The sequence below is a fragment of the Trichechus manatus genome, unplaced genomic scaffold, assembly GCF_000243295.1.
Source record: "Trichechus manatus latirostris isolate Lorelei unplaced genomic scaffold, TriManLat1.0 scaffold00106, whole genome shotgun sequence".
Taxonomy (NCBI): Eukaryota; Metazoa; Chordata; class Mammalia; order Sirenia; family Trichechidae; genus Trichechus; species Trichechus manatus.
Window position 1 is genome coordinate 2,014,496 of NW_004444042.1, and position 27,522 is coordinate 2,042,017.

A 27,522-nucleotide genomic window follows, 5' to 3' on the forward strand; every position below is an offset into this window, starting at 1 on the left:
ATACATAGCCAAAGATACACCATTTCAAAAATTTCTACACGCACAGTTCAGTGACATTGACTACGCTCTTCCAATTGTGCTGCTATTCTCACTGAAGATGAAGGCTTACAGAACAAAATAGTTTCTCATTTAGCAGTTAGTACACATGTTGCCCTATGACAATGGTTAACAACCTCACAACACATCAACACTATCCTTACTCAATCTTGGGTTCCCTATCACCAACTTTCCTGTCCCCTTCTGCTTTCTGGCCCTTGTCCCTGGACTGCAGTACCTCATTAGTCCCATTTGGTTTTATGGGGCTGTCCACTCCCCGGCTCAACGGTGAACCTCAGAAATGACTTCACCACTGAGATAAAAGGGTGTCTGGGGGCCATACTCTCGGGGTTTCTCCAGTCTCCTTTAAGCCAGTAAATCTGGTCTTTTTTTTTGTGAGTTAGAATTTTGTTCTACATCCTTCTCCAGCTCTGTCCAGAACCCTCTGTTGTGATCCTGGTCAGAGCTGTCATTGGTGGTAGACGGGCACCGTGCTTTATGCTCTTTCAAGAACTATCTATCTGGGATCAAACTGACAATGGCAACTCAACAGTTTAGACAGGAACCTTAAAGGGCAGAATGTTTATGTTAATGAAGGAGGAATAACTCAGAAAAGGAGGGTGAGAATGGTTGCAGAACTCAAATGTAGTCAATGTCACTGAATTGTACATGTAGAAACTGTTGAATTGGTGTATATCTTCAACATCAAAATAAATAAAATTTAAAGAAAACGAAAATCAAGCTGACCTAGAAACAATCATGTTTCTGTTCATTCTCTGCTCATTTTCAGCATCGAATATCTGGCGCCAAGACGCAGATGATCATGGAGGACTGGGACTTCCTGCAGCTGCAGTGTGCCCTTTACATTAACAGCGAGCTCTCAGGCATTCCCCTCAACATGGCACCGAAGAAGTGGACCAGAGGTTTTGTCCAGCGCCTGAAAGGAAAACAAGGTACGTTTTGGTCACAACGTGTTGGAAACACTTGGCTGTCTTTGGTAAAAAATTTTTGGCCTATATGTGAAGCGTCAGAGCCCTGGTGGCTCAGTGGTTAAGTGTTAGGCTGCTAACAAAAAGGTCGGCAGTTCGAATCCACCAGCTGCTCCTTGGAAACCATATGGGGCAAGTTCTACTCTATCCTATAGGCACTGTGAGTCAGAATCCACTTGACGGCAACAGGTTTGGTTTTTGCTATATGTCAAGCTCATCTAGTCAGAAATCAGGCTTTGTTTGATTTCTCTGTTTATATAATCCTCTAAACAGCACATCCTGTGCCTTTGGGTTCTGTGACATATTTTTATTTGTACAGGACGATTTAGAGGCAATCTTTCAGGAAAGAGAGTGGATTTTTCTGGCAGAACAGTCATCTCACCTGACCCCAACCTCCGGATTGATGAGGTAGCAGTACCAGTTCATGTGGCCAAAATTCTAACTTTTCCTGAAAAGGTAACTACCATTCAGCTACTCAGTTCCTCAGTTTTGTTTTTTTTTTTTAATTGATGTAATTAAATGAAGTTTACATTTCAAGTTAGTCTCCCATACAGAATTTTTTTTTTTTTTTTTATCATACGTTGTTATGGGACCCCAACTGCTCACCCCATTCTGCGACAGCACACTCCTCCCCTCCACTCCTGATTCCCCATGAACATTCAACCGGCTCCTAACTCTCTCTGCCTTCCCCTCTAACCTCTGGACAGAAGCCTCCCCTTTGGTCTCATACCTACTTGTCTAAGAGGCACATTCTCCGCGAGTATCACTTTATGTCCCACAGTCCAGTCCAATCCCTGTCTGAAGAGTTGGCCTTGGAAATTGTTTTAGTTCTGGGGTGATGGAGAGACCAGGGGCCATGCTTTCTGGGGCGCCTCCAGTCTTAGACCATTAAGTCTGGTCTTCTTACTAGTATTTGAGTTCTGCATCCCATCGTTCTACTCTCCATCAGGGACCCTCTGTTGTGTTCCCTGTCAGGACATTCATTGGTGGTAGCAGGGCACCATCTAGTTCTTCTGGTCTCAGGCTGATGAAGTCTCTGGATTATGTGGCCCATTCTTGGTTCCTTATTTTAAACCTAGTCTTCTACATTGTGTTTTGATGTTCCAAACAACAAAGAGTGGAAAATCCCCAGTAACCCAAATAACCCAGTTGGGTGTATGTGAGGGTGTGTGTGTACCTTTCCAGTGTGTTTTATACATAATAGTTGATTCTTGTTATTTGCTGCAGCTATGTTCTGTGAAGTCTCCACAAACACCGTATTAGCGAATTCTGAACCAGCCTTGTTCAGCTTGTTCAGTAGGACAGCTGGGAACGTGTACGTTGGACAACTAAAATTTTGTTGCTCTGCACATGCCCATGTTGGCAAATGACTGCAAAACACCGGGAGTATTAACAATTTGGGGCTTATAAATAAATTTTATAGAGTAGGCACATTTGCAAATGTAGAATCTGCAAATAATGAGGATTGACCGTATATATAATAATGTCTACAGCATATAGCCATGGTTGCATCTAGTTTAATGCGTGTATATTCATATATATATTATATATACTGTTCTGAAACTTTTTTTTTTAATAAATGACATCTTGGGCCATCTTTCTATGTTGGTTCATACCTTATGTTTTAAAATGATTAAATGCCACTATTATTTAAAAAACAAGAAAAGGTTTACACACAGGAAGGGGAAAAAAGCACTCTTTGATGGTTACCAGGGGAGGAGGGGAGAATTAATAACTCGAAAGAAGACACATGTTAATATTGGTGAAGGGAAAGGCAATACACATTATGGGGGAAGTCGGCACGCCATAACCAAAGCAAAGGAAGACGCTGAGAGCAACGCAAGAATAAAGGGCAAGAAAAAGATTATGGATGTCAGTAATATCCAAAGAATTTACAAGGGTATTTTATAAAAGCAGTATTCTAAAATTTGCTCTATTTTTTTTTTTTTTTTTTTTTTTGTCATTAGAACCTTATGGATGTTCTATTATGAAAAAAATGTAAATGGTAAAAATATATATGTACAGCTTTGGAAGAAAAGAAATGACTAAGTGATAAACAGCACCCATATTTAATTTTCTTGGCATGAATTATGTTAAAAACTTCAAAATCAGTGAGTCAGAGTGAGAACATTTAAAAAATATGTATGTATATGTACATATATGTATATGTATTTTTTTTTGGTGGGAATATACATAGCAAAACATACACCAGTTGGACAGTTTCTGCATGTACAGTTCAGTTGCCTTGATTATATTCTTCAAATTGTGCAACCATTCTCGCTGTCCTTTTCCAGATTATCCCACCACATATAAGATAAACTCATTGCCCCGTGAGCTTCTCATCTAACCTTTGGAGTTGCTGTTGACAGTTTGATCCTATATAGATAATTCTTTAAAAGAACACAATGCTGAAAACAAACACTCTACACTAATTAAGCTAGACTGTTCTTTGGTGTAAAGATGACTTCAGGGGATAGTTTTTGCTTTAAAGGTTATCTCAGGACAATAGTCTCAGGGGGGTCATCCAGCCTCAATGACTCCAGAAAGTCTGGATTTCATGAGAAGTTAAATTCTGTTCCGCATTTACCCCCTTTTGACCAGGATTTTTCTATAGAGTCTTTGATCAAAATGTTCTGTAATGGTAGCCGGGCACCATTTAGTTCTTCTGGTCTCATGGCAAAGGTCTCATGGAGGCAATTGAGTTTGAACATTTTAAGGCTATTGCTGCATACCCAGAAAGGCTACACCAGTTTACACTCAATTACACCCAGTTCACACTCACTGTGAGTGTAAAAGGGTATTTACAGTGCTTTTTTTTTTTCCTTCAGTAATTTTCTAGGTAGCTGCAAGATATGATAATAGGACAGTATGGATTGGCTTTGTCCTTAAGTTTCATTTTTGGGCCAGATGCTTCCGGTAAAGCTTGTGTGGCATGTCCTCTGTTGAATTACTAACGATCCAAGAGTCTCTTTCTGTGAAGTGGTGTTCCATGAGACTGTTGTCCAGGAGGTTACATAACACCCTTTGACCTGTGCAAACCAGAGCCTGTGATTCTCGTTTCATGGCTTCTAAACATTAAAAGCCCATGGTAAATAATTGCAGTTGAAGTTGCCCCCTGTTTCTGGGATCACAGAATGAGTGCCGGGAGGTCCTTGTAGATTAGTCCCACCCACTCATTTCACTGATGGGGAAGCCAAAGGCCAGTGAGTGAGTGACGTGGTTGAGACTGAAACTGGGTTCCTGTTTGACAATCCGTGGTCCTCCTTGCACTCAAAACCCTAGACAGCAGGGTGCCCAGGGGTGTCTCTCTGTACTAGAATAGAAAAATTAATATACTGTGTTTCAACTGTGTATGTGTGTGTCTGTCTGTGTCTGTATGTGTGCCATATGCTAGCTTATAAAAACCTAAGAGTATCTCATGTTTTTATTGTGGTCTTGCAGGTGAACAAAGCAAACATCAATTTTTTGAGGAAACTGGTTCAAAATGGCCCTGAAGTTCACCCAGGAGCCAATTTCATTCAGCAGAGACATACGCATATGAAAAGGTAATGCTTTCCAATCTAGCTGGATTTAACTGCCTTCCCATGACAGAGTTCACTGTCACCATGCTCACCCATAGAATGCAGTCTGAGAAACATTTTTGTAATACAGTTTGGCATGTATGTACCATCTGCTTAAACTGCAGTGAGCCCCTCAGTATGTCATTGGCTCTATTGTATTATTTAAAATAGATGAGATCAGTTGCGTACTCTCGTTTAACCTAATTGAGTCTAATTGGGCAAAGTACATTGGAGGGTGAATCATATGAATCTCCTGGGCTCTCAGGGGTGACTTCAGTGTACTGATAATCCAGGGACATTCATCTTCTTAACTGTAGCTTTTCACAGAGAATTTTATCAACAGGGTCATGTGGGAGAAGTTGATTCTTTGCCGTATTTCATTGATTTTAAGACATTTTGTTCGTACTTCAACATTTAAAAAATCAGGATATATTTCACAATCAATGATACACTATAGTTTAATTCATAATTTTTTTCTCTTTATTGGTGGTACGTAAAGTAATGACAGGTCTTATAAATGGAGAAATTTTAGATTCGATAAAATATGTTCATATTAGAGATTGAATCGTGATACTAAGAGGGACAACTTGGTGAAGGAACTTTGCTCTCAGATACCATGTTTATTGTGGCACATTAGGTTTTTGAAATACGGAAATCGGGAAAAGATGGCTCAGGAGCTCAAGTACGGTGACATTGTCGAGAGACACCTCATAGATGGGGATGTGGTGCTGTTCAACCGGCAGCCCTCGCTGCACAAACTGAGCATTATGGCTCATCTGGTGAGTCTAGGTTGCTGATTTTATTTTCTGTTGAGTGAAGTTTGCTGTGAGTATTCACTGCTAAAGTTTGGACTCCTGAAATGAAAATTGCCAGTAAGCTCTAATTTTCATAACTTTTGATCTTCCTCTCCTCTAACTTTTAGTTTGAGTGAAACTTTTTTAATTTTAAGCTTCCCTTCAGTGTTTTTAATATTTTTATGCAATATTCATAGACAGCAGTGAAACAGGAGTTAATTGGAAATCAGTGTGAAAGTGACTAGCAAACATTTGCAAATAAAAGTATATACAAGTAGAAAAAGGTTTAGTCAGACACATCACACCATCTCTCCACAGCAAACACCCGAGAAACAAAGTGAAAAAATACAGATGATGACCCTGGAAGCCTGAATATCAAATGAAAGGATATATAATTAAATCAAACACTGACTGAAAGGAGAAACTGAATGACAGCAACAAACGGAGAGAGATAGGGAGAGGAGGTGCCCTGCCAGACAGCTTGGCGTAGTGAGGCCATTTTGAGATAAAGCCAGCAGCAACCCTAGGTAAGGAGCACAGGAAGACAACTTCATGGAACTCCCAGTAAGAGACAGAGAAACTGTGTCGACCAGACTGAAGCAAGATGAGCAGGACATGAACTAGAATTAAGGAGGGAAAGTACAAGAAGAAGGAGGAGAGCTTGAAGGATCCCAACGTACACAGAACAGGGACAGAGCCAGGACCCAGAAACAGGGTGACTCTCCAATGGCAGCCATACCTCACCAGTAGGCTGAGTGGTGAGCATGGAGCAGTAGATGAGCCCCCTCCCTTTTTTTTTCCCCTCTCTTTTCCCCTTCCCCGGCCACCCCCTCCCCCCAATCCGAGAGCACCTGTGCAACCTCTGCTCTCCTACTGGAGAGAGTGTCTGCCCCTCACCTGCCGAAGGAAGCATCTGTGTGCCCCCCAGGCCAACTGCCCCAGCCCCCCACTGCCAAGGAGAGTGCCTGTATGACCCCGGTCACCCGCCCTGCCCCCTCCCATCATAGAGAGTACCTGCCCACCCCCAGCCGACAGCCCTGCCCCTCTACCGCCAGGGAGAGCACCAGCGTACCAACTGTCCTGCACCCCTCCCCAATGGAGCACCCCCTGGATATTCGCATTGCTCCTTCTCTGTCACCCACCACCTGGCGAGCAACTGTGAGCATTCCTGTACCGCGAGATAGCGCCCACCCATTACGCCCTCACCTATCTGACATGTGCAGTGAACAGTGACAAGGGCTCGCCCTGCCTGCCATTGACCTGTCCAACTGGCAGCAGGAAGTGAACGCCTCTGTGCCACCAGACAGGCAGTCACTGAAGCACACTGGACCCACCCACACTGATAAAATCAAAAATAAATAAAGCAACACTTTAATGCTTCTAATATTACAGACGATATCAGATCATATAAAGAAACTAGGCGAGATAGCTCCAACGTATGCCAAAAATAAAGTTGCAGAAAACCTTTCTGAGGAAGAGGTGGTAATGGAACTGCCTGATAAGGAATTCAAAAGGCTTACATATAGGGTCCTCAAAGAGATCAAGGAAAACACAAAACCCTAGAAGAATTCAGTAAAACAATATAAGAACAAAATGATAAATAGACAGAAATCATATAGAAACAGCAACTAGAAATCCAGAAGATTAACAATGAAATATCAGATAATTCAATGAAAGGACATAGAAGTAAAATTGAAACAGTGGAAGAAAGAATTAGTGAAATAGACGACATCCCTGCATACCAGTTTGTTTGAGGAACAATCAGAAAAAAGAACGAAAAAAGGTGAAGAAAGCCTAAGAGTTATGTGGGACCCTCTGAAGAGGAATGATTTACACGTAATTACAATCCCAGAACAGGAGAAGACCAAAAAAAAAAAAAAAATGGAGAGCGAATTTTTGAAGGTTTGCTGGAATAAAACGTCCTCAATATCATGAAAGACAAGAAGATAACCATCCAAGAAGCTCGACGAACTCCATACAGGATAGACCCCAAAAGAAGTCACCAACACATACCAAACTTTTCAAGTACAAAGATACAGGAAGAATTCTGAGAGCAACTCGTTAAAAACAAAATATCACCTACAAAGGGACTCCAATAATACTAAGCTGTGATTTCTTGGCAGAGATCATGCAGGCAAGAAGACAATGGGATAACATATATATAATTCTGAAAGGAAAAAATGGCCAACCAAGAATCATATACTAAGCAAAATCATCTGTCAAATAATGATGGTGAAATTAGGACATTCCCAGAAATTATGGGAATTTGTAAAAACCAGACCATCCTTACAAAAAATATTAAAGGAGAGGACTTCTGGGCAACATGGCACTGTATTCAGAAGCACCACTCTATCCCTCCACAGCAAAGATCAGAAAAACTAAGTCAAACAGAGTTACCACATTAATTCTGAAACCCTAAGTGTCAGATGAAGAGATAAAGAACTCAGCCAAGCACCGAATGGAATAAGAAACTGACCAAGAACAAAGAGCAAGGAGAAATACATGCAGAGGTCCCCTATCAGCTACCCAGCATGGATCCGCCATCTTGGACTCCTATCGGAGATCAGTGAACAGGGGGTACAAGAAAGCAGCTTCACAGAGCTTCTAGCAGGAGACAGAACAACCGGTAACCAGCGATATAGGCTTTTCCACCCCCACCCTTCTTCACCCCCACTTAGCTTCCTCTGCTTCTTGGAGCCACAGTCTTCTTGGCCAGGAAGCACCACCTTCACCCTGGTGTCTCTTGGACTCCATCGGCCCGCACTGGCTGGCTCCCTGAGTGCCTTTTGTTGGCTGCTGGTGTTGCTTTTTTCCGCTTCTTTAGATTTCTTCCTTAATTCTCACCACCTCCCCCTCCTTTCTCTCAAATACCTGGCTCCGTGCACCATCTTTGCTTCTTCCTGAAAGGCTGCGAAACACCGTTTGACTGAAACTGCTTCCTGGCTTGTGCCACCACGCTAGTGGGACTCCCGGGGCATTTTTGTTTGTTTGCTCTGATTTGTTCTGTTTTGATTGGTTTGTTTGTTTTCTTTTTCTTTTGTCGGCTTAGGAGCCCCTTCTAGCCAGGCAGTACCGCGTGACTTGGAAGCTACTCCCTTACTCTGTGCAGATACATAGGGACATCCCTGGGGACATTTCGTTTTTCTTGTCTTTTGTTTTGTTTTGTTTTGTTTTGGGGGTTATTTTTGTTTCTTTGTTTTGTTTTCTTCTGTCTATTATTCCCTTTTTGTCTTTCTTAATTTCCGGTCTCTCGATTTATTCATTTTTTTAATTCTTTTTCTATTTTTTTTCTTTTTTTACTTTTATTTTTTCCCCATTTCTCAGTCTCTCATCTCTCCACTCCAATAGCAAGGTCCCTTAGTACTCTTTTTTGTTTGTGTGTATGTTTTTGGCTCCTGTTCCTCTCTCCTCTCTCTCATCTTTCCCATACCCATCTTAGCTCCACACATCACAATCTGCCCCCTCCTTCCTGCCTACCTGCAGTGTACACTGAACATCACACTCCCAGGCAGCACAGGCATGACCTACTGGAACCTGCCCTACACTGATTCCAGGTCTGCAGTGTCAGCCCTCGTATGTGCCGCAAACGACCCATCCCAGCAACTCCCCTTCAGCTGGACCTGCCCTGCTGTACCATACCTGAGTGACCGACTCTGCCCATTGGAGAAGGAGGTGAAAAGTATCGTGCCCACAGATGAGCAACCAACAAAGAATGCACAGCCCGCCTGCTCAGACATAACCAAATAAAACAAAAAAGCAGGATGAAACAAACAAATCTACAGTGAATAAATGAGGAAAATAACCACTGAATGCCCCAGAGACAGAGGCCATATCAAAACATTTACAAAAACTGGACAGGATGGTTCCAGTAGGCGTCCAAAACAAAGCACCAGATGACCTTCCAGTAGAAAAAAAGGCACTAGACCTAACTGGTGGGAGATTCAAATCTCTAATATTCAGAATTATCCAAGAATTGAAGCAAAAAGCAGATAAAAATGAGGAAAAAATAGAGAAATTCATGGAAAAGGCAGACAAATTCATGGAAGATACAGACAAAATAAAATGGAAGAATTCCAGAAAATAATACAGGAACAAAATGTTAAAATAAATTCATAACTAGAAACCATACAAAAACAACAATTAGAAATCCGAAAGATAAACAACAAGATTTCAGAAATGGACAGTGTCATAGAAGGGCTGAGGAGTAGTTTGAAACGATGGAAGATAGGATCAGCGAAATTGAAGAAAAACACTTGGACACAACTCTGAGGAAAAATCAGAAAAAAGAATGAAGAAAAATGAAGAAACCCTGAGAATTATGTGGGATACAATCAAAAGCAAAAATCTGCCAGTGATCAGAGTTCCAGAATGGGGAGAAAACAAAACAGAGAGGTTCATTGAAGAATTACTGGCAGAAAACTTCCCCAGTATTATGAAAGATGAAAAGCTGACCATCCAAGAAGCTCAACAAACCCCATACAGGATCGACCCCAAAAGAAAATCACCAAGGCATATCATAATCACACTCACTGAAACCAAAAACTATCAAAGAATCATGAGAGCAGCTTGATAAAAACAAAAAGTCACATACAGAGGAGAAACAATAAGACTAAGCTCAGATTATTTGGCAGAAACCATGCAGGCAAAAAGGCAATGGGATTACATATATAAAACTTTGAAAGAAAAAAATTGCCAGCTAAGAATAATGTCTTGCAAAACTCTTGTTCAAATATGATGGTGAAATTAAGTCATTTCCAGATAAACAGAAATTAAGGGACTGTGTAAAAACCAAACCAAACTTACAAGACTTTTTAAAGGGAGTCCTTCGATCAAAGAACAAACAACATCAGACCACAGGCTGAATATAGGACACAGGATTGTACTAGCCAGATACCAACCTAGGAAATGAACTCTTAAGGGCTATGCAAAACGAAAAGAGTTACAACAGGGAACCAGAGAGGTTAATCTGTAAATGACAAAAACATCAGAACAATAAAAGAAGGAATAAACTTCTAATGGAGAGGAGGGCAAGCCGATACCAAGTAATAATAGACTGGTTCAAAACCTAGGAAGATAAGGGTAAATTCCAAGGTAACCACAAAGAAAGTTATCAAACCTACTCATCAAAATAAAGAGGAAGAACATGAAGTCTCAGTAAAATCAAAACCTACAAAAACAAAAGAAATGAAAAAAAAATCCACAAACAAAAGGAACTCATTACAAGAGAGTAAGAGGAACAAAGAAAACGTCAGCACCACAAAAAAAAGCACTACAAAAGGCAATCCCACTCCTAGGAATATATCCTAGAGGAATACGAGCCATCACACAAACAGACATATGCACACCCATATTCATTGCAGCACTGTTCACAATAGCAAAAAGATGGAAACAACCTAGATGCCCATCAACGGATGAATGGATAAACTATGGTATATACACACAACAATTATGAATCTGTGAAGCATTTCATAACATGGATGAAACTGGAGGACATTATGCTGAGTGAAATAAGTCAATCAGAAAAGGACAAATATTATATGAGAGCTTTACTGTAAAAACTCATGTAAACGTTTACACACAAAAAGAAACAATCTTTGTTGGTTACGAGGGATGGGAGATGGGAAGGGTTGGGGGGGGACTAAGGAGATGATAGTTAAGTGGTAACTTTGGTGAATGGTAAGACAGTACACAGTATTGGGGAAGCCTGCACAACTTGTTCAAGGAAAGGTCATGGAAGCTCCATAGACACTTCCAAACTCCCTGAGGGACTGAATTGCTGGGCAGAGGGCTATGGGGACCATGGTCTCGGGGAACATCTAGCTCACTTGGCTTAAAACAGTTTATAAAGTCAATGTTCTACATTCTACCTTGGTGAGTAGCATCTGGGGTCTTAAAAGCCTGTGAGCAGCCATCTAAGATACTCCACTTGTCTCACCACTTCGGTAGCAAGGGAGAATGAAGAGAACAAGATACAAGGAAAAGATTAGTTCAAAGGCCTAATGGACCACAGCTACCATGGCCTCCACCAGACTGAGTCCAGTACAGCTAGATGGTGCCCAGCTACCACCACTGACTGCTCTGACCAGGATCACAATAGAGGGTCCTGGACAGAGCGGGAAAAGGATGTAGAACAAAATTCTAACTCACAAAAAAAGACCAGATATACTGGCCTGACAGAGACTGGAGAAACCCCGAGAGTATGGCCACTGGGCACCCTTTTAGCTCAGTAATAAAGTCACTCCTGAGGTTCACCATTCAGCCAAAGATTAGACAGACCCATAAAACAAAATGAGACTAGTGGGGCCCAACAGTCCAGGGACAAGGACTAGAAGCCAGGAGGGGACAGGAAAGCTGGTGATAGGGAACCCAAGGTTGAGAAGGGACAGTGTTGACATGTCATGGGGTTAACCACTGTTATAGAGCAATATGTGTACTAACTGTTTAATGAGAAAACTATTCTGGAAATGTTCATCTAAGGTTAAAAAAAAAGATCTATGTGAGATCAAATTGACAACATCAACTTAAAAGGTCTGATGGGAAGCCGGGGGGGCAGTGAGTTGAAGATAATGGTGATGAAATAATTTGGAAAAGGTTAGTGAGAATAGCAGCACAACTGGAAGAATGTAATCAATGTCACTGAATTGTACATGTAGAAACTTTCAAAATAGTGTAACTTTGGCTATGTATATTTTCACCAAAAAAAAGGTCCTCCAAGGTCAAGAAGAGAGAGTGTTGACATGTCGTGGGGTTGTTAACCAATGTCATAAAACAATGTGTGTACTGACTGTTTAATGAGAAACTATTTGTTCTGTAAACCTTCATCTAAAGTACAATTAAAAAAATTAAAATAAAAAATATTAATGGAAGTCCTATGGATAGAGAACCAACTACAGCAGACAACAACCGGAGAGTAAGCCCAGATATAGAAATCTCAAAAGTTAAATAAAGCTACAGAACCAAAAATGGAACCAGAGATGTCAATCTGAAATTGACAACAACTTCAAGACAAAAAGGGAGAACAAATGGTGTAGTTACAGAACTTCCATACGGAGAAGTCGTCAAGGCAATATCTAAATATATCTAAGTAAATATATCCAAATAAATGTAAATATCTAAATATATTTTGAACATTGGATGATAAAGGTAAACCTCACAGTAACTACAAAGAAAATTAACAAACCTTTGTATCAAAATAAGGAAGAAAATCAAGAAGACTCAGTACCCTGACAGGGATCGCAACAGAGAGTCCTAGACAGAGCAGGAGAAAAATGTAGAACAGAATTCAAATTCATGGAAAAAGACCAGACTTACTGGTGTGAAGAAACTGGAGGAACCCCTGAAACTTGGCCCCCAGATGCTCTACTGACCCAGAACTGAAACCATTCCCGAAGCCCACTTTTCAGACAAAGATTAAACAGGCCTATAAAACAAAAAATAACACACGTGAGGAATGTGCTTCTTAGTTCAATCAAATGTTTGAGACCAAATGGGCAGCTTCTAACCAAAAGCAGGATGAGAAGGCAGGAAGGGACAGGAACTGGACAGTTGGACACAGAGGACACAGGGTGGATGGGAGAGTGTGGTGTCACATTGTGGGGATTGCAGACTATGTCACAAAATTATGTATAAATTTTTGAATGAGAAATTAATTTGAGCTGTAAACTTTCACTGAAGGCACAATAAAACAGAAAAGGGCTCAGTAAACACAAAATGGACAGAAACAAAGAAAATGAAAAGACACCCTGTGAACAAAAAGAACTTAGCACAGAAAATTAAGTGGAACACAGAAATTATCAACACAAAAAAAAGCATGACAAAATGAGAACAATAAATTCATATTTATTGTTAATCACACTGAATGTAAATGAGTTAAATGCACCAGTCAAGAGTCAGAGAGTGGCAGAATGGAAAAAAAAATATGATCCATCAGTATATTGCCTACAGGAGACCCACTTTAGATGCAGAGACATTAAGAAGTTAAAAATCAAAGGACATAAAAAAATATATCAAGCAAGCAGTAACCAGAAAAGAGCAGGAGTAGCAATATTAATCCCTGATAAAATAGACGTCAATAGGAGACAAGGAAGGCCATTATATAATGATTAAGAGATCAATCCACCAAGGAAACCTAACCACAATAAATATCGATGTACCTAGTGACAGAACTCCAAAATACATAAAACAAATCCTAACAGAAAAGAGAAATAGACATTTTCTACAAGAATAATAGGAGACTTTAACAGACTACATTTGACAGTGGACAGAACAACTAGAAGGAAATTCAGCAAAGATACGGAAGATCTAATTAATACAGTCAACCAACTTGACCTCAGAGACATATTCAGTGCACTCCACCCAACAGCAGCGCAGTAGACAGTCTTCTCCAGCGCACATGGATCATTTTCCAGAATAGATAACATTGCAGGCCACAAAACAAGCCTCAATAAATTCAAAACTATCAACATCACAAAAGAACTGACATAAAGGATCATAACAGAATACTATGAAAAAGTATACTCCAACAAATTTGAAAACCTAGAGGAAATGGACAAATACCTAGAAAAACACAACTTACCTAAACTAGTACAGACTGAGGTGGAAAATCTGAACAGACCCATAACAGAAGAGAAATCAAAGAGGTCATAAACTACCAACAAAAAAAACCCTGGCCTGGATGATTTCACAGGAGAATTCTACCAAACATTCAGAGAAGAGTTGACACCAGTACTGCTAAACTATTCCAAAACATAGAAAAAGAAGGAATATTCCCAGATTCTTTCCAGGAAGCCAGTATAACCCTGATACCAAAGCCAGGCAAAGATACCACTAAAAACAAAAATTATAGACCAATATCCCTCATGAACATTGATGCAAAAATTCTCAACAAAATTCTAGCCAAAATCCAACAGCATGTCAATGAAAAAATAATATCATGACTAAGTGGGATTCATACCAGGTATTGCAAGGATGGTTCAACATTAGAAAACCAGTCAGTGTAACCATCAGATAAATAAAACAAAGGAAAAGAATCACATGTACATCTCAGTCAATACAGAAAAGGCATTTGATAAAATCCGACACCCATTCCTAACAAAACTCTCACCAAATAGGAATAGAATGGAAATTCCTCAACATATTTAAAAAGACCAACAGCCAACATTATTCTCAGTGGAGAGAGACTGAAAGCGTTCCCCTTGAGAATGAGAACCAGACAGGGAAGCACTTCATCACCACACTTAAACGTTTAACATTGCGTTGGAAGTCCTAGCTAGAGCAGTAAGACAAGAAAGGGAAATAAAAGGCATTCAAATTGGGAAGAAGAAAGTAAAACTATCCCTATTTGCGGATGATAGGATCCTATACATGGAAAATCCCAGAGAGTGCACAAGAAAACCCCTGGAACTAATGGAAGGATTCAGCACAGTGGCAGAGTACAAGATCAGCCTACAAAAATCAGTCAGATTCGTCTACACTAACAGAGAACTTCAAAAAGGACATCAGGAAAACAATACCATTTACAATAGCCCCCAAAAAGATAAAATACTTAGGAATAAATCTAAATAGGTACATAAAAGATTTATACAAAGAAAACTATAAAACACTACTGCAAAAAACCAAGAGACCTTCATAAATGGAAAAACATACTATACTCATGGATGGGGAGACTTAGCATTGTGAAAATGTCAACACTCCCCCAAACAATCTATAGATACAATGCAATCCCGATCCAAATCCCAACACCATTCTTAAATGAGATGGAAAAACTAATCACCAACTTTATATAGAAAGGAAAGAGGCCCTGAATTAGCAAAGTATTATTGAAGAAAAAGAACAAAGTAGGCCTCACACTGTCTGATCTCAGAACCTACTGTACAGCCACATTAGTCAGAAAAGCCTGGTGCTGGTACAATGACAGACACACGTAGACCAGTGGAACAGAATTGAGAACCCAGAAGTAAATCCATTCACCTATGGACACCTGATCTTTGACAAAGGGTCATTAAACGGGGAAGAGATAGTCTGGCAGAACTGGATCCATGCCTCACCGCAAACACAAAAACTGAAAATGGATCAAAGATCTAAATGTAAAACCTAAAACTATAAAGTGCATGAAAGAAACAGGGACAATGCTAGGGGCTCTGATTTATGGCATAAATAGAATATCAAGCACAACTAAAAATGCACAAACTCCAGAAGATATACTAGATGACTGGGACCTCCTAAAAATTAAATACTCATGCTATCAAAAAGTTTTTCCAAGAATGTTAAAAGACAACCTACAGACTGGGGAAAAATCTTTGGCAACAACATATCTGATATAGGTTTAATCTCTAAAATATACAGGAAACTTCAACAACTCAACAATAAAAAGACAAGCAACCCAATTACACAGTCAGTGGGCAAGGGACATGGACAGACACTTCACCAAAGAGGACACTGAGGTAGCCAACAAATGCTTGAAAAGATGCGGTCATTAGCCATTCCAAAACCAAAACCAAACCCACCGCTGTATTGAGTGCTTTCCAACTCATAACAACCAATGAAGACCTTAAATCCCATAGGGCTTCCAAGGCTATAAATCTTTATGGAAGCAGACTGCCACATCTTCCTCCCACTGAGCAGATGTTGGTTTCAAGCCGCTGACCTTTCAGTTAGCAGTCGATCACTTTACCCACTGCGCCTCCAGGGCTCCTTCATTAGCTGTTGTTGTTAGGTGCCATCGAGTGGATTCCGACTTACAGCGACCCTATGTACAACAGAATGAACACTGCCCAGTGCTGTGCCATCCTCACTGTTGTTGCTGTGTTTGAGCCCATTGTTGCAGCTACTGTGTCAGTTCATCTCAGTGAGGGTCTTCCTCTTTTTCACTGATCCTCTACCTTACGAAGCATGATGTCCTTCTCCAGGGGCTGGCCCCTCCGAATAACATGTCCAAACTACGTAAGACGAAGTCTTGGCATCCTTGCTTCTAAGGAGCATACTTCTTCCAAGACAGATTTGTTCGTTCTTTTGGCAGTCCGTGGTATATTCAGTATTCTTCACCAGCACCATAATTGAAAGGCGTCGGTTCTTCTCTGATGTTCCTTGTTCATTGTCCAGCTTTCACATGCACCACCGACCTTTCAGTGTAAATAGTGACTGGTTTAGAATGTTAACACTTGTTTTGTTTCATTTTATTTTGCTTAACTCTTAAAACTTTGATCTTTTTGTTTAATTGCAGATGATTGAATATGTAAAAGAAAAGAATGATTTGTTAAAAAAGATATTTATATACATACACATACACGTGTATGTGTGCATAAACTGAATTAAAATAGGGTAGAAAATTGACCTTTGATTTAACTTAGCATCTTAGCTAAGGAACTAAAATGCTTAGATTTTTTTTTTTTGCACTGACCCTCCAATGAAGACCTTAAGCCATATTTTTGTGTGTGATTAATTTTGCAACACCAGCAGTTCCTTTTTCTGGAGATTTGAAATGGAAATGAGATGCAACTTTGATTTGTTAAATAGTCATAAATTCTTCTATCTGCAAAGCAGTTAAATCCAGAAGCCTTTGCAAACAATGTTTAAGCAGGCCCTTAAGGTAGTATTTTTCTAAATTCAGTTTTTATGAACACATTACATCAGTCTTTTTATTTAATGGTGGGAATAACAAACAAGTAGTTTATGCTTAAGGAGTCCTGGCAGCACGTTGGTGAAGCCCACGGCTGCCAACCGAAAGGTTAGAACCCACCAGGTGCTCTGTGAGGAAGGTACAGCCATCTCCTTCCATAAAGATTACACCCTTAGAAACCCTGTGGCCAGTTCTCTGTCCTATAGGTTTGCTGTGAGTCCAAATCAACTCAGTGGCAACTTAGGAGATCTTAGGGGGTTGGCTAACACCCTCTCTTTCTGGAAGCTTTTGCATGACTTCGGAGCATTTCAAAATGGAAATTTTTGTTTTAAAATTTTTAAATATGTACAAAAGAGGAAGGAATAGTATACTGAACTGTTATATAATGAATAGTTACAATGAACTCCCATATTCCCATCCTCCATATTCAACAACTTTAAAGATTTTGTCACACTTATTTTATCTTTGGTCATTTACCTTTTTTTTTAGGAATCCAGATATCATGTCTTTTCCCACGTGTACTGAATTTACATCTATAAGGAAAATACAGACATTTTCTTACCTAACCGCAGTGCCATTATCACACTAAACAAAATTGACAGTCATTCTTTGATATTATCTAATGCCAGGTCCATATTCAGATTTCCCCCATTGTCTCAAAAATCTCCTTCTGCAGCTAGTTTATTCGAATCAGGATCCCAACAAAGGCTACATATTATGTTTAGTTGGCACATGTCTTAAGTCCATTAATGTAGAACTGTCCTTTTTCTTTTTAATTTTCAGTGTATTAGCTTGAAGAAACAAGATCATTTGTCCTGAAGAATATTCCATGTTCTCAATTTGTTATTTATGTGTGAAATTGTTTCTCTTTCTTTTTATTTCTATAACCTGGAAATCAGCTCTCAAAGTGTGATCAGATTCAGGTTCAACTTTTAAGCAAGAATAACTCATAGGTGTTACTGGCTACTTCTTGCTTTATTTTAGGAGGCACATGCTGTCTGTGTGCACCACTTTTAGTTATGCTAAGATGATAATGGGCTCAGATGCTTTGGCCTGTTGCTTTCCTTTTTTCTAATAGTTTCTTAAACTTATGATCATTGCCTATATTACTTCTTTGGGGCTGCAAAATGGTAATTTTCTAAGTCTGTCATTCCTTTCACATTGACAATCTGGACTTCTGTAATGAAGAATTTTCCTTGTTAACTAGGGCTATTTGCTTATGCAGAAGTATAGTTCTTTAAGGTAAGGTAGTATAAATGCCTAATTCTTTTCCTTAATTGTCAATTTGGGGATTAAGAAGTTGGTGTTAAGTAACTTCCAAATAGTTTGATTTGGTATTTTTTGTTTTTCAGTATTCTTATTCAGTGTGGTTTTTTCCCCCCTTCTAAATTTTATTTATTTTGTTGTTGTTGAGAATATACACAGCAAAACATCACCAGTTCACCAGTTTCTACGTGTACAATTTAATGACATTGATTACATTCTCTGAGTTGTACGACCATTCTCACCCTCCTTTTCTGAGTTGTTCCTCCCTCATTAACATAAGTCACTGCCCCCTGAGATTCCTGTCTAAGCTTTTGAGTTGCTGTTGTCAGTTTGATCCCATATAGATAGTTCTTAAGAAAGCTTAATGCCCAAGGCAGACATTTTTTATTAGTTAAGCTTAACTATTGTTTGCTTTTAAGAAGACTTCAGGGGATATTTTTGGTTTAAGGTTTAAAGATTATCTCAGGGCAATAGTTTTAAGGGTTCAGCTACCCTCCATGGCTCCAGAAAGTTTGGAGTCCCTGAGAATTTTAAATTCTGTTTTGCATATTCCCCCTTTTGATCAGGATTCTTCTATGGAATCTTTGATCAAAATGTTCAGTAATGGTAGCCAGGTACCATCCATTTCTTCTGGTCTCATGGCAAAGGAGGCAGTTCGTTGGAGGCTAATTAGCCACACATTCCATATCCTCCTCCTGTTCTATTCAGTGTTTTGATCAACTTCTGGCATTAATCTTTTTGATGTTCAGACTGTGATGTCATTGGCCAGTAGGAGCTCCTTCACATTGACTCCTATTTAGAATTGGTGTTGGCCTCATGGTGTTAAAACAATTTTATTACTTTGGTTTGAGCTAATAAAGCTACGTGAATGAGTCCACAAGTGACAGATATCACTTGACAGAACATATGAGAAATTTATTTCCTTGATCTAAAGTGTCCTGTTTTCTAGAAAGCCATGTTTTAATGTTTCAAAACTCAGAAGTTTTGGATAAATGACTTAACTCCTTTTCCCATGTTGTGTTGTGTCTAACAGGCCAGGGTCAAGCCCCACCGGACCTTCAGATTCAACGAATGTGTCTGTACACCATACAATGCAGACTTTGATGGCGATGAAATGAATCTTCATCTTCCTCAAACAGAAGAAGCTAAAGCAGAGGCCCTTGTTTTGATGGGGGTATGTAGGGTGGGGCAGCCCAGTGTTTGAGGGAGGTGCGTGTCCTTTTGGAAACCCCACTGCAACAGGCAGTTCCAGCAAAGGCATGCTTTTCTCTTCTTAACTCTACTGTTAACAGCGGTACTACTGCATCTCTTTTTACTGGTTTCTTTTGAGTCTTTGAACATTCTCTTTGGAAATTATGGTACATAACTGAATTAGTGTCTATAGCGGGTCTTATTGGGGGGATTGGGTATTATTTTCTGATCTATAAATATGAATTCCTGAGAGAAAATATATACAGTTCTGAAAAGATAAGACAACATAGTAGCAAGACCCTGGTATTGGGTATCATCGGGGAAGGAGTTGTTCTACGTAAGTAGCAGGAGGTTCTTTGAGCACCACTACGTTTTATTTGAACAGTCTGAATGGAAACCTTCCTAACGTGTGTTACATGCTTCTTTGTCTTCTTAAAGGACACATTAAACAAAATCACTTTGGAATGACTCTTAACCACCATTTTATTTTACAGTTGTTTAAAGAGTGCCCGTTACATGCTGAAGGGGTTCAGTGATGAGTGAGGCAGGAACCTGCTCTTAAGAAGCTTACGGTTGAACTCTTAAATGTTGTACTACACGTACATGTAATACATGTATGTCCTACATGTAGTGTTCATTACCAAACGCAGCATAACACCGTGGTACGTGGTACCTGCCATGTAGGGCTCTTTCCTCCTAAACTTCATGGTTCTGAGCAGTTGAGCTTTTAGAACTTCAGTTTATTTCATTTCCAGTGTTCCAGTTTCCTGTTTTATCAACTGATATGTCTTGTGGTTGTAAGTGTTCCTACCTCCAAAAACACTTTTTATACCCTTTCTGATGTGATACTTATAATCTATTTTGGTTTAGGTTGTTAGTATTGAATCTAAAATAAATAACATTAAGTTCTGTGAGAGAAGATTCTCTATATAAAGTCCATGCAGATTTGATGGGGGACCGGAAGAGGGGCTGCGTTCATGGACCGTGCCTGGGTCCTTCATGGCTAGAGTTGACATATCTCTTCTGATAAATGAAGTGTTTACTATATTACATATTTTGTATACATGTTTAAGTTTTCGTTTAGGAAATTTAATGCTTCTAAGAAATTCATGTGGCTGTGATCCCCAACTTTTAAAACATTGATTTGTATTTATTTAAACTTTATAGTATAATAATGGGAAATATTTAAATAGTGTAAAGTTCCTACATCTCACAACTTTTCCTTTTTCTTTATCTCCAAATCTTGTTTGTTCCTTATTCATGGATTTAGTGTTTGTGAAACCCAAAAACCAAACGGTTTGCCATCAAGTCAATTCCAACTCATAGCGATCTGTAAGACAGAGTAGAACTGCCCTGTAGGGTTTCCAAGGAGCGGCTGATGGATTCCAACTGCTGACCTTTTGGTTACCAGCCAAGCTCTAACCACCATACCACCAGGGCTCCAGAGACAAGGGCTCCTCCGGAATTTGAACCCGGATGTTTGTGGGATGGTTTATGTAGTAGCTTTTTTCCTTTTTTCTGCTTAACATATCATAAATATCCTATGTTGTAGAGTCTTCATAATTATTGATTGCAATGGCTTCACAGTATTTCAACAAGTTAACACCGTAATTCATCTATCCTCTGTTGTTAAAAACATAGGTGATTTTCTTTGTTCTGCTGTGATAAGTAATTCCATAAAGGCCATCTTTATGGATTTGGAGTCTTCTTTTGAATGATTTCGTCGGACTCTTCAGCCTTTTAAAATGATTTAGTGAATGCTTATTGCACCTACCCTGTGCCAGGCACTCTTCTTCCTGTGCGCACAACAATGAACAAGAAAGTCAAAATTCTTGCTTTCATCCCCATTCTAGTGTGGGAAGACTGAGAATAAACAAATATCAAATATGTCAGGTGGTACTAAGTATTAGGAAGATCAGAGTAAATCGAAGTAAGGAGGAAAGAGAAGGGTAGGGATCTTGTTTTATATAGGACAGTCAGGGAGGGCCTCTAGAAAGGTGACATTTGAGCAGAGATCTGAAGAAGTAGGAGAATGAGCAGTGTGGAAGTCTAGGGAAAGAACAATCCAGGCAGAGGAGCAGTGGGCGAAAAGGCCCTGTGGTCTGAGGACCTAGCCTGTTTTCTCCTAAGCCTCGATATCTACAGCAGTTGTGATGAGTGCTGGGTTGGCTGTTGCTGGATTGTGAGAGTAGAGAGACTGGATGATGGGTGGCAGGGGCGACCCATCATAAGGGAGAGTGGGTGTACCCCCACAGCCAGAGGAAAAATCTATCAGTATAATCATATTTTTTGATGTGATGCTCTCATTTCTATTAAGCTGTCCTAAGGAAATAATCAGAGATGCAAAATTTTTTTATAACAATAAAACATTAACCAAAAGCCAAACCAGTTGTCATTAAGTTGATTCCAACTTATGGCAACCCCATGTGTGTAAGAGCAGAACTGTCCTTCTTAGGGTTTTCTGGAAATAGACAGTATCCATCAATAAAGAATTAGTTAAATTAAATTATGACACATTTATAAAATCAATTCCTGTGTAGCCCTTAAAAATAATGATGTATGCTTATTGGTATGGAATTCTATTTATGATTTATTTTTTATTTAAAAAGCAGGTTATGTGTATATGATATGATCCTATTTTGTTTGGTAAATAGAGGCTTATATGTTTGTGAAAATGGTTACTACAAAAAGCTAGGAGTGTTCTGTACTAAAATCTTAAACAGTAGTTCTTTCTGTTTGATAATTCCATGCATAATTTTGTTTTGTGGGGTTTTTTTTCTTTTATGTCTATATTTTTAGATTTTTTTCTACAATGAACTTAGTATTTTTAGAATAAAAAGTAATACTGAAAATGTGGCTAGTGATGAGAGCTCCCAGCCTGCAGTCAGCCAGTTAGACTTCACCACTGAGGATCCACACGGTATTTTGTTATAACAGCATATTTCACTGATTAAAAATGACGATGATAGTACCTAAAACCACTGCACTGTACACTTAAAAATGGTTAAAATAGTAAATTTTATGTTGTGTGTATTTTACTGCAATAAAAAAAAACAATTTTTAATGACCAGGATATGACGCTCCAAGGATATTAGAACAGAAGACTCCTTCGTTACTGTCTGGACAGTGGCCTCAGTTTCCTGTGAGAACACTGGTATCTACAGTAGTGGCTCAGCAGTCCTGTCCTTAGTGGAGCAGGGGAGGGCTCTAGGCTGGAAATGTGTCCAAATTCCTCAGGGGATTTTTCCAAAATACACCTGTCTCAGTCCCATGCACTCCCTCCTCACAGCCCCTAAATCAGAAGTGAGGGGAGCAGCCAGGAACGTGTGTAATAAAGAGACGGTCTGGTTGAACAACACTCCCCACCCCTGGTGAAAGATGACTGCCCTGTGTAGTGGTTCTGAAGAAGGCAGTAACGGGTCTCTGCTTTGAGGACCTGTCACTTGGTAAGGAGGCCAGGAAACCCCACAAACGCACACGAGCAGCCTCCTCATCAAGAGTAGTGCAGGTGCACTCTGATGCTGAGAATTTGTTAATTATATGTCAACTAGCACCATTTTTTTGCCCAGTGTAGGCACTCATTAAATGTTTAATTGAACTCTGTTGTTAAATTGATGGCTGGTAGAGTTTAATGTCTTGACCAAGACAGTTCTGTCATTGTTGTGAAGAGTGGAATTGGTTGACATCAGAGGTATCACACTGCTGCTCACCACTCATAGAAGTGAATTGTCTTTGGAAAAGTGAATTTATCAGTAAGAGTGATGTTTTACCTGTCCAGTATTCTTTACATGATTCCAGAACAAGTGCACTCGGTATTTCATTTTAGTTTTAGTAGGAACTTCTGAGATCTTGCTGGTATTGTTTCTCTCATTTATAGTTGAAGGATCTGGAGTTAGTAATAAAGCTGGGAATAAGACCATGGCTTCCTTTTCTTGACTTCATCTTCTTTCTGCTACCCTTTGTTTGTTCATAACAATTAGAAGTCATCGTGGTGCAGATCTTGGGGACTGCATGGCACGTCCAAGAATGACTGACCTATCCTGTTTATTTTTCCTTCAGACTAAAGCAAATCTTGTAACCCCAAGAAATGGGGAGCCACTGATTGCTGCTATTCAGGATTTTCTAACAGGTGAGTTTGTGATGTTCACTCCAAAGGAGACTTGTAACTATGGAATGCAGTGATTATGGTAATGTCTCACGTGACGACTTGACAAACTAATTGCTGTGTTTAGTTTTGTTGTTTGTTTACTAAGTTTGGTTGTGAACCTACTTGAGATATTTTTTGTTGGTTGGATTATTCATGGCTTCAGCAAGTATTTGTTGAGCCCCTACCACAGGCCAGGCATTTTTCTGGTCACTGGACATACCTGGTGGAAGCGAGAGTGGGAAGCTTGGGGAGGAGAGAAAAGGGGTCCCTAGTCCCTGTGTAAGGAGCCCCGGTGGGGCAGTGGTTAAACATGTGGCTGCTAACCAAAAGGTTGGCAGTTCGAACCCACCAGCCACTCCGCAGGAAAAAGATGTGGTAGTCTGCTTCCATAAAGATTACAGCCTAGGAAACTCTATGGGACATTTCTGCTCTGTCCTATAGGGTCGCTATGAGTCAGAATCAACTTGATGGCAGTGGGTTTGGTTTGGGTGTTTTTGGAGATACCAAAACCAAAAAAACAGTTGCTGTCGTGTCGACTCTGACTTATAGAGGTATCTTATGTAGCAGAGTAAAACTGTGCTCCATAGGCTTTTCAGTAGCTAATTTTTCAGAAGTGGATCGCCTGGCCTTTCTTCTGAGGTGCCTCTGGCTGGACTGAAACCGCCAACTTTTAGGTTAGCAGCTGAGTGTGTTAACCATTTGCACCACCCAGGGGCTCCCCTGGTGATGCCACAGTGAATAAAAAAAAGTCCCTTTACATCTGGGGCTTAGATTCTAGTTGGGGGACAGAGCCAGTAAACAGGGGCATGTTTAACTTGCTGTTGTAGTAATGTTCCAGATTTATTCCCAAATTTATATTGTGGTTTTCTCACAGTTTCATTCCTTTTCTTTGTTTTGTTCTTTAAAATTCTTAGGTGCCTATCTGCTCACCCTTAAAGACACTTTCTTTGACCGAGCCAAGGCTTGCCAAATCATTGCTTCAATCTTGGTTGGCAAGGATGAGAAAATTAAAGTTCGCCTTCCACCCCCTACAATATTAAAGGTTGGTGCAGCAGCTGTGTGTGTACATGCACACATGTGTGTTTGTATCCGTATGGGTGTGCCAGTGGAGTTAGTATAACTGCTGGTGTCTGTAAACCAAGTCTGAACTTTCTACCAGGTTCGAGTGTGATCACGGTACAGTCTGGCCTTATTTGCATGCAGGGCGGTTGAGACCAGGCTCTCCAAGTGATACTCTGGCTCCTCTCCTCCTTCAGCCTGTCACCCTGTGGACCGGAAAGCAGATCTTCAGTGTCATCCTCAGACCTAGTGATGACAATCCAGTGAGGGCCAACCTCCGAACCAAGGGCAAGCAGTACTGTGGCAAAGGGGAGGACCTGTGTGTCAATGATTCCTGTGAGTCAAAGGAACTGAGCTGGTGGGGTGGGCGGGGGTGGGGGGTGCGTGGAAGAAAAGCAGATGGCCAGTGATCGGCTTTGCGGATACCTTCACTGGGCAAGCAAAAAAGTCTGGTGTTTCTCAGAGGCCTTAGGCAGGAAGTTTATTCTTCAAGAAACTAGTTGGTGTTTCTCCTCTCAGATGTGATTCACCATTTTTCTAAAAGGAAGCTTATTGGCATGTGATCCAGTTGTTAGACTCTATCTTCTCTAAATGTGTTGAAGTGACTGGTTTTTGTCAGCTAATGCAATTTGTTTTTTGTTTTGCATTTTTTGTTTTGTTTTGCTATCAACGGAAGCCTCATTGTTTAAGGCATATAATTTATTTTGTGTCAAAAATGTGTTCATTGTCTGAAAGTATGACTGACAGGTATAACTTAGGAGACCAGTGTGTGTTTTACTTACTTATTTTTATTGTGCTTTAGGCGAAAGTTGACAAGAAAAAATTAGTTTCTCATTAAAAAAAATTCCCCATTTCCATTAGTCCAGTTTTCGTGTCCCTTCCTCCCCTCTCATCTTTGGTTTTGAGCGGGTGTTGTGCGTTTGGTCTCATATACTTGATGGAACTAAGAAGCTCGTTCCTCACATGTGTTATTGTTTGTTTTATAGGCCTGTCTAATCTCTGGCTAAAAGGTGGACTTAAGTTTTCACTTAGCAGGGTGGCCGGGGGCCATAGTCTCGGGGGTTCCTCCAGTCTCTATCAGACCAATAAGTCTGGTCTTCTTTGTGAATTTTAATTTTGTTCTTACCTTTTCCTCCTGCTCGTTGTGGGACCCTCTTGTGATCCCTGTCAGAGCGATTGGCAGTGGTAGCAGGCATAAAGACCAGTGTTTTTAACCTGTCTCACCAGGTCAGTGGTTTTTGAAACTTGAAGATTAGGTGTAACAGTGACAGATTTAAATCCCAGTTATCTGAGTCACGTAGAATAGTACAACTCAGCGCGTGATGCCATTTAGCCAGCTGTTTATGGTGGGTCCACTCCAAGATAGGGAGCTTGCACCACAATGTAAATCAACTAGGTCACTAACACGCTGTTCACTTCAGGTGACTTTTTTCTTGTAGCACTGTTTAAAGGGGACTCCATTGATTGACATCCTGGCGTGAGCTACTTATCTCATCCCACACCCCAAGCAGTTCTCAACAGGCTGTTGGGAGGAGCTCTGATTTAGAATGACCTTTGCCAGCAAGGCCTTATGAGTAGAAACGGATCTCCAGGGCTCTGAAGAGCTGAATCTCAGAGTCTCTCTGAAGGCCAGGAAGCCTGCTGTCTCCTAAAGAAGAGTAAATATTAAAGGATGCTGATTTTCCTCACATTTATAAGCACTCCTTTGAAAATTTACTCTTTGGTCTTTAAGATATTTTGGCTTCTTGTTTTGGATTATATTTTATTTCTTTCTAGATGTTAATTTCATTTTGTTGTTAATGTAGGTTATTCATGATGATGCAACTGTTAGTTTTCAATGTCTCAGGTAAATAACAAATTGCTTTAGTTTAAAGAGGACTTTGCTCTATGTGATCTCATCTGATGTTCAAAATATACCCATGACAAGGATGACAAGTGCTTGCTCTTGTCATCCACAGTTCACAGAAGAGGAGAGTGAGGGTCAGCCTAGTATGTTACAGAGTTAGGACTACAGGTTAACTAGCTAGGCCTTTCATACTTTGCGGAAGTCCCTAGGCTTCCCTTTATTTCTTAAAAAAAAATCTTTAAAGAGTTATTTCTATTTGCTCTGCTTTAACTTTCAGTATGGGAACATACTTTTTCCACTGCCTTAAATTCTTTTTGGAATGAGGCAAAGTAATAAATAATTCATTGTTTGTTTAAATGCATAATCATTTTCATCCTTCTAGATGTTACTATCCAGAACAGTGAGTTGATGAGTGGCAGCATGGACAAAGGAACATTGGGATCAGGATCCAAGAACAATATTTTTTACATTTTGCTGCGAGACTGGGGGCAGAATGAAGCTGCCGATGCAATGTCCCGGCTTGCCAGGCTGGCTCCTGTCTACCTCTGTAAGTACCTCAGCGTCCTCATTTTATTGCTATAGATGTTGGGGTTTTAGGCTGTAATGTTGTTTTTTTTCTTTCAGTGTTATTTCATTACCCTCTGTACCCAATCCCTCTGCACACATACACAGAAATGGATACTCCAGGCTAAATTATTTGTGCTTTTCTTAATCAAATGAACTCAGTACTCATTAGTTGCAAATATGAATCTGCTTTTCAGTTCTCTTCTCAAAAATCTGTTAGTAGCTCCTTATTCCCTATCAGATACGGTTATGGTGCATAAAAGGCCCTTTATGCACCTACTGTAGCCCTCTGGACCTTCCATGATTCGGCACTACCAGGTCACTCAATGTTCCCTACCATCCTTGCACTATTCCATTTCCTTTGTCCGTGGTTTGAGAATGCCATGTGTGAAGCACATTTTGCATGCCTGAAAACATCTTTATTCTACTCTTATAGTTTTTTTTCCTACCCTT

At 40.0% G+C, this 27,522-nt stretch overlaps 1 protein-coding gene across 2 annotated transcripts in view; it reads left to right on the plus strand.

Annotated features, from left to right (window-relative positions):
• Positions 1-27,522, plus strand: part of POLR3A (RNA polymerase III subunit A) — a 74,510-nt gene that overhangs the window by 17,377 nt on the left and 29,611 nt on the right. For both annotated transcript variants that reach the window (XM_023737653.1, XM_004383167.2), the window contains exons 7-15: positions 827-989; positions 1,345-1,481; positions 4,467-4,570; positions 5,223-5,364; positions 19,296-19,436; positions 23,513-23,582; positions 24,515-24,642; positions 24,857-24,995; positions 26,888-27,052. In XM_023737653.1, coding sequence (XP_023593421.1) covers positions 827-989; positions 1,345-1,481; positions 4,467-4,570; positions 5,223-5,364; positions 19,296-19,436; positions 23,513-23,582; positions 24,515-24,642; positions 24,857-24,995; positions 26,888-27,052 — 1,189 coding nt within the window. The remainder of the gene's footprint in view (positions 1-826; positions 990-1,344; positions 1,482-4,466; positions 4,571-5,222; positions 5,365-19,295; positions 19,437-23,512; positions 23,583-24,514; positions 24,643-24,856; positions 24,996-26,887; positions 27,053-27,522) is intronic.